This window comes from Anastrepha ludens, chromosome 3 (assembly GCF_028408465.1).
Source record: "Anastrepha ludens isolate Willacy chromosome 3, idAnaLude1.1, whole genome shotgun sequence".
Lineage (NCBI taxonomy): Eukaryota > Metazoa > Arthropoda > Insecta > Diptera > Tephritidae > Anastrepha > Anastrepha ludens.
In genome coordinates this window covers 107,427,400-107,438,269 of record NC_071499.1, presented here as the reverse complement: position 1 = coordinate 107,438,269, position 10,870 = coordinate 107,427,400, and the positions used below count along the sequence as shown (strand labels likewise).

Here is a 10,870-nt window from a genome sequence, read left to right as displayed (position 1 = left end):
TTTCAAAACCAATGTAAACAATACTAATACGGCTGACATATCAAAATGTTCTGAGTGCGTTTATGGTAAAATGTGTCAAGTATTCCAATTGAAATAACAAATGACGCCCGACAGCATTTGAAATCCAAAAGGCCAGAAAAATAAATATCACCATTGTATTTATAGTTAAACAGCTCAATGGGATAATTCCTAGCCCATTTCTTCTAGCGAAAGTGAACAATAACTCCTTGAAGTATCAAGACTCCTTAATGAAACAAGATCCAAGATTTTAACTCTCATTCCAGCACTTTCACCGATACTACTCAATCCAGTCTAGCATATCTTTAGCCTTTTACTACATGGTCCAATAAGCTCATAAGGTGAGGCATAGATGGCGGCGTCTATATCAAAAGCATATGGTATTTAGTGAGAACCGCCCTTTAGGAGCTACTTGTCAAATTTTCATGACATTTTGCCGATTAGTTTGTGAGTTACAGTCGTTTAAGTGAAGCTACTTTTTGTTTTGTGAAAAAAATGGATTCAAAAGAAATTCGTGTATTGATAAAACATTGTTTTTTAATTAAAAAAAACACTGTGGAAACACACCAATGGCTACGGAAGTATTATTCGGACTCCGCTCCGTCGATCGGAACCGTTGAACGATGGTTTCGTGAATTTAGATGCGGTCGTACGGGCACTGAGGATGCAGCGCGTTCAGGACGACCAAATGAAGCAGTTGTTCCAGAAAACATCAAAAAAATCCATCGTATCATTCTGAATGATCGTAAAGTGAAAGTGCGCGAGTTAGCAGAGGCCGTAAGCATATCGAAAGGGTCAGTAGAAACGATTTTGCATGAACATTTGGGTGTGAAAAAGCTAGTCTGAAGATGGGTGCCGCGTTTTCTCACAATCAACCAAAAACAACAACGAATAATGGATTCTGAGCATTGTTTGGAGCAGTTTCCCCACAATCCAAGCGACTTTTTGCGTCGATTCATAACAATGGATGAAACATGGATCCACCACTACAAGCCACAGTCGAATAAACAGTCGGCAGAGTGGTTGGAAGCCGGCCAAAGCCGACCAAAACGTCCAAAGACGCAACAATCGGCTGGAAAGGTGTTGGCCAGCATTTTTTGGGATGCTTGCGGTGTAATCTTCATCGACTATCTTGAAAAGGGTAAAACGGTCACCGGCGAGTATTATGCCAGCTTGTTGGACCGTTTGAACGACGAAACCAAGAAAAAGCGGCCTCATTTAGCAAAGAAAAAAGTGTTGTTCCACCAAGACAATGCACCGGCTCACAAATTAATGATTGTCATGGTAAAATTGCACGAATTGCTTCCCCATCGACCGTATTCTCCTGATTTGGCCCCCAGCGACTGTTTCCAAACTTGAAGAGATGGCTTCAGGGACAGAGATTTCGATCAAATGAAGAAGTTGAATGGGAAGCAGACGCGTATTTTGAAGAACTTTCTATCGATCATTTTTCGAAAGGCATCAAAATGTTAGAAGACCGTTGGGAAAAGTGTATCGCCCTAGAAGGGACCTATGTTAAAGAATAAAATGAATTTTGGTTGAAAAAATTGTTTTTACCCTCTCACCTTATGAACTTATTGGACCATGTAGTATTCAGCTGATGAAAATTTTCTGTAGCTGAACAGTTTTAGATCTAGGCACCTAACAAACTCCTGCCTTTCTTTCTTATGTTGGTTGGGTAAGATAAATGTTCCATTTCTTAATTAGTCATCCAATATATTTAAACTCTCTGGTTTAACAACTCTGTGATTTTTCTTTAAACATATAATGGAAATGTCCTTAAGGATCTTTCAAGACGCGACTAGAGGTTGTTTTAAAATAAAACATATACATTTTAGATTCTTTCAGGTTTCATTACTTGTATTAAAAATACGGCTCGTAACAATTTTATGGGAATGACATAATTTAAATGTCCTCCATGAGCACGTCTACTGATAAAATCTGCCAAACAGTCGATTCATGAATGCCTAATTGTTGAGATCGTCGAAATATTGATATTAAAGGTTGCGCTACAGCAGCGATATTCTCAACATAGTTTCATTTTTTGGCCTGCCAGTCCTTTTTCTATCTTCAGCAGAGCCAGTTTCTTGAAACTTTGTCACCAACTTTTGAATTGTCGACTCATTTGGAAGAGTATTTCTACCAAAAAGATTATGAATTTTTTGATATTTTGTTCTTAAAGATCGATCATTTTCATAGTAAGTCCCAATAATTTTAAAGCGTTTCTCTATCGTGTCTACTTGATAAATATCCAAGATGCCATAATTATTCACTACTGTGACACTAGGCGTCACTTTTGAAATACCCTTTATTTTTATGTTAACATTTTCGAAGCTGTTAAATTACCAGTGTTGTGAGGTACCAATGGAATGCTTTGTTTTATTTTCATTGTGTCTCTTTTTAAGGACCCAGCAGCCCTTACACCCCGCATTAAAGATCATTTAACACTTGAATTCAATGTAAATTTTCATATTTTATTTTTCCTATTAAATATTTAAATTATTTTAAAGCTTTTGGTTCACATATAGCAGTACATACATACTCGTTCAAGTATGTAAGGATCTTATAATCGCATTGCATATAATTTAGTCTAATTCGGAGGTAAAAAATACTAAGCCTTTGGCATGTTAAAGCGAAAACTAATTTACGGAGGGCATGGAGGCATCCAAGAGGGCCTTACACAGTCGGGTCCGCCCGCGCCACCTGGACCGCCAGGACCATTGCCCCAACCACCACCGCCACCGCCGCCTCCACCACCTCCACCTCCTCGCTCACAATTGCAGCCACGACCACCACCTCCGCCGCCGCCACCGCCACCACCACCAGGCACTGGAACGCCTATAATGAACAAAAAATTTAGTTTCCATTACTTAATTTGAAAGTAAATTTGCATTTTTACCTTTAACTAGGGCCAAAATAGCGAAGAAAACCGCTAACAAAATTGGGAATTTCATTTTTCACTTGTTAATATTGCGATACTCTGGATGAAGTGATACGATGTGTTATAGGGCCCAGCTTTTTATATGAGATGAGTATCAGAATTCGTTATAGTCTCGCTGTACTAAGTATTCCCCAAGCAGAGGGGATTTTCGTGGGGTTATGCAATTTAGGTACGCTGTGATGCGGCGCGAAACGGTGCATTGTGCTATAATTGAAGCAGGAGTGTGCGCTGTCAACTGTGCTACATACAACAGTTGTGTAAGAGAGAAGGAAACTTGCGCGAAGATAAGACGCGTGTAATTATCACCTCACTGCACACCCGTTTTCGTCAGCGGAAAATCCAAAACAACCAAAGTGAATAAACTGACAATGAAATGCACGCTTATCAATAGTTAATACGCAAAAGTATGAAAACGAGGGATTCTTACATACACACATGCACACGCGCCCTTACATATTTATGCAAATGCCCGTGTGAGCAAATCTAAGTCAGCTATTTATGTATACCGAAAGGTCTTTTTACTTGATACGAATTTTGCATTTGCAGCAATATTCTATAATTAAATTGCTCTCATTTTATTATTTGCAGTTTACGTTCGCAGTTATGTAATTAATATGCGCATTTGTATTTCTATGTAAATATGTATTCATAAAAAAATTAAATTAGGTTATCGATCTTTGATTAAAGTTTTTTTCTAACTAACTATTTACTAACTGCATACTCTAATTCTAAATTCTAACTATGAGTTTAATTATTTGAAATCTTACTTATCACTGATTTAATTGAAAGCCTTGGGGGTGAGCCATTTTGCCTCGCTCTCCAAAAGGTTGATAGATCTCACGCTTGAGATCATACAGCAGGATCGAGCGGTACCGCTACTCGGTTATCAATGAATTCGACAGAAACAGGCAAGGCGAATCTATTCAAGGCGGTGGCATTCGCGTAACAATAAATTTTTTTTTTAAATTGGAACTGTCAAGGGAAAGATAATAGAAAAATGGATTGCAAGACAAATAGATAAAATTAGTTTGTCGCGCATTCACAACACAACAAAAACTTTCCGTCATTCCCTTTTACTGGCATTTCTAAATTGAAGGCGAATGGAAGAAGACAAAATTAACTACTCAAATCACACCATCTTCCATAGATACGCCTTGGAGTCAGGTATGGAATTGACGCAAATGTAGATGTTTGTTTACATTTTTATGCCTATAAACAATTTTTTTCTTTATACTCTATTTTCCGTTATCTTACTTTTTTTAAATTGCAGAGAGAATAAAGAAGATGGAGACATCCGTCAACCCCTATCCCGCTCTCAATGAATATTAAAGAATCAGCTGCTGAGCTGACTTAAGGCCGGCGGGCCAATTAGATGTCCTAAATTCAGTAGTTTTCGCGAAGCGTTGTAGGATGAGAAAAAAAACAATTAGCCAAATGAAGTTTTGGGAATAGTTTAATATATATTTGAACTAAAAAAAAAAATTTGTACAATCTCCAACAATATATTGTAAGCCGAGTTATCAATAGATTCCCAGAGCGCCTTGCCACTGAAGTATCCAACTTCTGTACAAGATACAACTTGCAATTTTCATCTGAAAACAAAAAAAAAAAAGATTATTAATTTTGATGTAATTATCTTCGATGTGAACTAAGAAAATTGGGAGAAACACGTAAAATTCGAATTTTTGGGAAAGGTATATTAGAAAAAAAAGTGGTTTTTCAAGGAAAAACAAAACTCTTCAACTGGGTAAAAAAGTCGCTTAAAAAAAGTTTTTGGATGTTTTTTTAGTTCACATAGAAGAGAAAACAATACTGAAGATAACGCATTTTGAATGAAATGGATAGCTCGTTTAGTTTTTTTGCAATCGTGTACATAAATTAGGTAAAATCGTGAAAATGAAAAGCCGAGAAAACGCGCTTCAAAGTAAACGGTCAATGGGCGGAGCACTACAACAATAAGCGCACAGTTGCTCGACGCCGCACTACGCTCGGCTCTGTAGCTCTGCAAATACTTGGAATTTAACTCTGAAAATTTGTGTCTCATGTTCTTGAATATCTAAGCTATTGATTTCAGGAAAAAAAAAATCGATTTTTTTGACCTTTTAATTGGCCCGCCGGCCTTAAGGGGGGAGCCTGGTTTATAAGGTCAAAAAAATCAATTTTTTTTTTTCGTTTTAAGCGATTCCTAATATATTTCCGAATATTCACACAAAGTTACAAAGCCTAATTCTCAATATTTCCGTAGATACAAAGCCAAAGGTAGGCGAGCGTTAGGTAGTTACGCTGTGACCGGACAGCTATAGTACAAAGTTTATCTTCTTTTCTCGACTTTTCATTTTTATGATTTCTTTGAATTGGTGTACATGAATGAAAAAAAACTAATGAACCTTTTGAAATGAATCATAGCTTGTTCCCTTCAGTATTAAATTCTCTTCTATTTGAACTAACAAAATAGATAAAAAAAAATTTTTCAAGATTTTTATACCAAGTTGAAGTGAATTTTTTTTTTTATAGAAAGGCGTTTTTTTCTTTAAAAGCTCCAAAAAGTTTAAATTTTGGAATTTCTCTCAGTTTTCTTAGTTCATCTAGAATAAAAAATCATGATAATTAGAAATCCATTTGAAGTTTTTGCTTTAGATAATAATTACGAGCTGTATCTTGTAAGCCAGTTGGAAACTCCAGCGTTGCAGCGCTCTACTAATTTCTATGTTAAACATTTTTTTCAACTTATTTTAACCAGTACAAAAATTTTTATACTTTTTAAATGTTCATTAAAAGATAGAAAAAACTTTGTTGTGCCAAATTAATTTTTTCCTTAAAAAAAAAATCGCAAAGAGATGCAATTTTTAGACCTCATAAACCAGGCTCCCCCCTTAATAGCCTGTCTAAGCCTATTTTATTCAAACTCGTGCCTAGGAAAATATACTTAGATATATGTATATACGGTTTTGATGTGAGTTCCAATATCTACCATTTTGCAAACATAATGCGGGTACCCTATATCAGCAATTTCAGAATTACTAACATAAATACTTAAGGGCAATGGGCGAGACGGCAACCTCCGAACATTTCCCACTCGTTGTCTACTCTCGCGGTGAGCATACATATAAAGTATACCAAATTTTTAAATATGTTTATGTTGATTTTTAATAGCATCCAAGCATGCAACCTTGAACTTGAACTCATTTGAGCTGTAAAAACTTGGATGTGTGTTCGCATTGGCAATGTGCATGCAAATCAATCAGTTTCAGTTTCGATTGCACCAGTTTTCTAGAAAAGTTTGCCTGCATATCTACGTTTTGCATCTATTGATTTCTTTATGTATGCCTACGATGTACTTACATATGTACATACATAGGTATGAATGCACCGCACAAACATTTGCAAATATTCTATTGAGACTGTGACTTATCGCAGTCAATATGTCAAGTCAGTATGTACATATGTAGGTCATGCAATCGATTTCTCGGAACTGCTAAACGCCTTAGCGTTTATCGGTTTTTCGCGCGAAAAATGCTCAAACGCTCGCACATACAAACTATTACGAGTAACTTTATGCGATAGTGGGCCAACTGTCAACTGCCAACTGGGTTAACCACTTTTTATCTTAACGCAATTCGGGGAAATACAAAATCCCACAGAGGAGAAAATGTAAAATACATGTTTTACCATTCATACGCTTAACATTTGTATAAATAAACCGCTAAAATGTATTCATCGAATTGAAATTGCATAAACATTAAAACTTCTACATAAAAGGCGCAATTAATCACAAAACAAATTTGCAAAGAAGGTAATTGCATTCGCAAAAAAACAGAAGCGTGCGCATTTCGCCCAGAATATTACATTATTTCCATTGTAGGTGTTTTTCTGTTTAAACTTGTTTAACAATAACAACACTTTTGTGGAAAATGTTAATGAACCATTACTTAATGTGGTTATTCACAGAGTTCCTTGTACTTGTAAATATGCCGATACTTCACATACATACTTATAAGTATACAAACGAGTATGTAGATACATATGTATGTATATATACGGATAATAGAAAGGGTGTGACACCTTTTGGGGCGTTTTTACTTTTGTTTACTTTGTGTTTCTTAATTAAAACAAAATTTGTTAAACGTACTTTGCTTGGAAAAAAATGCGTGACACTAACAGCAAACAAAACTTTTCAAAAATCAACGGTATTTTGTAGTCACTTGCAGTTGCGCTTTATTACACTAGAATTGAATGCGCTATAAAATTGCATACCAAGAATTATTTTAAAGATCTTATTAAAATGTTTGAAATATTGGTGAAAGTTTGCAGAATTTTGATATTTAAAAAAAAAAAGTTTGAAAAAAATTATTTACATGGTTTTTGATGCATTATAAGCTAAACTTTTTTAAAAAAATTAATAGATATTAAATTTACCGAATTTTCATAATTTTTTAAAAAAAGTTAGAAAAAAATTATTTATCTGGTTTTTGCTGTGTAACGAGCAACACTTTTATTAAAAAAATAAGTAGATATTAAAATTAACAAATTCTCATAATTTCAGAAAAAAGTTTGGAAAAAATTATTCATCTGGTTTTTGCTGTATAACGAGCAAAACTTTTATAAAAAATTAATAGATGTTAAATTTAACAAATTTTCATGATTTAAAAAAAAATGGAGAAAGGATGTATGTATATGTTTTTTGTTGTTAAACTTTTATAAAAAAAAATAGTAGATATTAATATAGGGTGGGCCATGTAAAATTTGCTTTTTGAATCGGCTATAAAAAAAAAACTAATCAATATTTTTTCAAACTTTTTTTTTTATATTTTGAAGAGTGAACATTGTCATTTATGAATGAAAAATAATATTGCTCAAAGGACTGCCGCGACTGGCTTTACAGTAGGCCATTCGATCAACCCAATTTTTAAGCACATTTTCGATTGTTTGGGCTCCAATTTCATGAATGGCAACTTCGATTTCGTGTTTTACAGCATCAATCGTCTCTGGGTGGTTCGCATAGCATTTGTCCTTAACGGCTCCCCACAAAAAATAGTCCAACGGGCTTAAATCACAGCTCCGAGGCGGCCAATTGATATCGGAATTTCGGCTGATTATTCGGTTTTCAAAAACGGTAGCCAAAAGTTCGAGTGTAACTTTGGCAGTGTGACAAGTTGCACCGTGCTGTTGAAACCAAATGTCGTCCATGTCATCCTCTTCAATTTTTGGAAACAAAAACTCGTTGAGCATGTCACGGTAACGCTCGCCATGTACTGTAACCGCGGAAGAAGAAGAAGACTTACCACTTTGGAAATAGGTTTTCAATATTTCCCAATTTTGTTCAAGCGTATAGCGTCCCATTTCGTAGTTGCCAAACCCTTAAGTAAATTATGAACACATTTCACATGTCATTTGTTTTACCATTCTCAAAAAAATTGGTGGTTCAAAAAGCAAACGCTATATGGCCCACCCACTATATGGGGAACGATTTATTGGATCGGAGCCGCGGTAGAGGTCTAGTATTATATTAGTAGGAAATTAAATTTTAACTCAAATTTAAAAGCAACTCATAGTATTTATATACTAATTTGCCAAAAAACATATTGAACCATCATACCTTCCTTACCAATCTTCGAGTATAAAATCGACTGCTTTTTCCGAAATCATAGTTGTAGCCGCATACGCACCGGCTCTGGTAACGTTTAGTATAATACTAGCATCGCACAATTCCAACACCTCGCTTACGCAAACGAGGATTTACACAACTTGTCTCATCCGTCTCGGGTGCTATTTTCACGGTGCCTGATTGATGATAGATGGTGCATGAGAAGTATTTAATGTAGCAAAGTCAATAATCGTCGCTGTGCAATTTAAGACCCTCTCACTCGTCAAATTTTGGTAGTAGTAAAGTACCAGCGTTCATGGCTTTATAGACAGCGGTTTTAAGCAATTGCTCCTGGTATCGAACTGCTCGTAAGGATGTACCTATGTATATGTTTTTTGTTGTTAGACTTTTATAAAAGAATAATAGATACTTATTAATATAAACAAATTTTCATAATTTTTGAAAAAAAAAAAAATTTATATGGTTTTTACTTCATAAAAAAAGTTTGAAAAAATTATTTATATAGTTTTTGTTGCAAAATGAGCTAAACTTTTATAAAAAATTAATAGATATTAAATTCTGAAAATTTTCATTATTTTTGAAAAAAAGTTTGAAAAAATTATTTATATAGTTTTTGTTGCATAATGAGCTAAACTTTTATAAAATATTAATAGATATTAAATTCTGCAAATTTTTATAATTCTTGAAAAAAAAAATATTTATATGGTTTTTACTTCATAATGAGGTAAACTTTAAAAAAAAATTAATAGATATTAAATTCTGAAAATTTTCATTATTTTTGAAAAAAAGTTTGAAAAAATTATTTATATAGTTTTTGTTGCATAATGAGCTAAACTTTTATAAAAAATTAATAGATATTAAATTATTCAAATTTTCATAACTTTTGAAAAAAAAAATATTTATTTGGTTTTTACTTCATAATGAGCTAAACTTTAAAAAAAAATTAATAGATATTAAATTCTGAAAATTTTCATTATTTTTGAAAAAAAGTTTGAAAAAATTATTTATATAGTTTTTGTTGCATAATGAGCTAAACTTTTATAAAAAATTAATAGATATTAAATTATGCAAATTTTCATAACTTTTGAAAAAAAAAATATTTATTTGGTTTTTACTTCATAATGAGCTAAACTTTAAAAAAAAATTAATAGATATTAAATTCTGAAAATTTTCATTATTTTTGAAAAAAAGTTTGAAAAAATTATTTATATAGTTTTTGTTGCATAATGAGCTAAACTTTTATAAAATATTAATAGATATTAAATTCTGCAAATTTTTATAATTCTTGAAAAAAAAAATATTTATATGGTTTTTACTTCATAATGAGGTAAACTTTAAAAAAAAATTAATAGATATTAAATTCTGAAAATTTTCATTATTTTTGAAAAAAAGTTTGAAAAAATTATTTATATAGTTTTTGTTGCATAATGAGCTAAACTTTTATAAAAAATTAATAGATATTAAATTATTCAAATTTTCATAACTTTTGAAAAAAAAAATATTTATTTGGTTTTTACTTCATAATGAGCTAAACTTTAAAAAAAAATTAATAGATATTAAATTCTGAAAATTTTCATTATTTTTGAAAAAAAGTTTGAAAAAATTATTTATATAGTTTTTGTTGCATAATGAGCTAAACTTTTATAAAAAATTAATAGATATTAAATTATTCAAATTTTCATAACTTTTGAAAAAAAAAATATTTATTTGGTTTTTACTTCATAATGAGCTAAACTTTAAAAAAAAATTAATAGATATTAAATTCTGAAAATTTTCATTATTTTTGAAAAAAAGTTTGAAAAAATTATTTATATAGTTTTTGTTGCATAATGAGCTAAACTTTTATAAAAAATTAATAGATATTAAATTCTGCAAATTTTTATAATTCTTGAAAAAAAAAAATATTTATATGGTTTTTACTTCATAATGAGCTAAACTTTAAAAAAAAATTAATAGATATTAAATTCTGAAAATTTTCATTATTTTTGAAAAAAAGTTTGACAAAATTATTTATATAGTTTTTGTTGCATAATGAGCTAAACTTTTATAAAAAATTAATAGATGTTAAATTTAACAAATTTTCATAATTTTTGAAAGAAGTTTGAAAATATTATTTGTAAGGTTTTTGCTGTACATATCATCAATGACTCAAACACTCGTCGGCAAATCACGTAAAAGGCGTTCAAAAGATGTATCTAAACTTCTATCATCTAGATGAATTGAACAGGATGCGATAGTGAGCAGATTACGAACAGGCTAACACCAACCTCAAGTCGTCTAGGCAATCAGGGGATGATAAATTACAT

The 10,870-nt window shown here is 32.1% G+C and overlaps 1 protein-coding gene across 1 annotated transcript; it reads right to left on the bottom strand.

Annotated features, from left to right (window-relative positions):
- Nucleotides 1-2,471: 2,471 nt before the first annotated feature.
- LOC128856689 (rRNA 2'-O-methyltransferase fibrillarin-like) lies at nucleotides 2,472-3,180 on the bottom strand. Its single transcript, XM_054092004.1, has 2 exons — nucleotides 2,918-3,180; nucleotides 2,472-2,856 (listed from the first exon to the last, which is right to left on the bottom strand). The coding sequence occupies exons 1-2, from the start codon at nucleotides 2,970-2,972 to the stop codon at nucleotides 2,663-2,665; spliced, it is 249 nt and encodes an 82-aa protein (XP_053947979.1). The 5' UTR covers nucleotides 2,973-3,180; the 3' UTR covers nucleotides 2,472-2,662.
- Nucleotides 3,181-10,870: the final 7,690 nt, after the last annotated feature.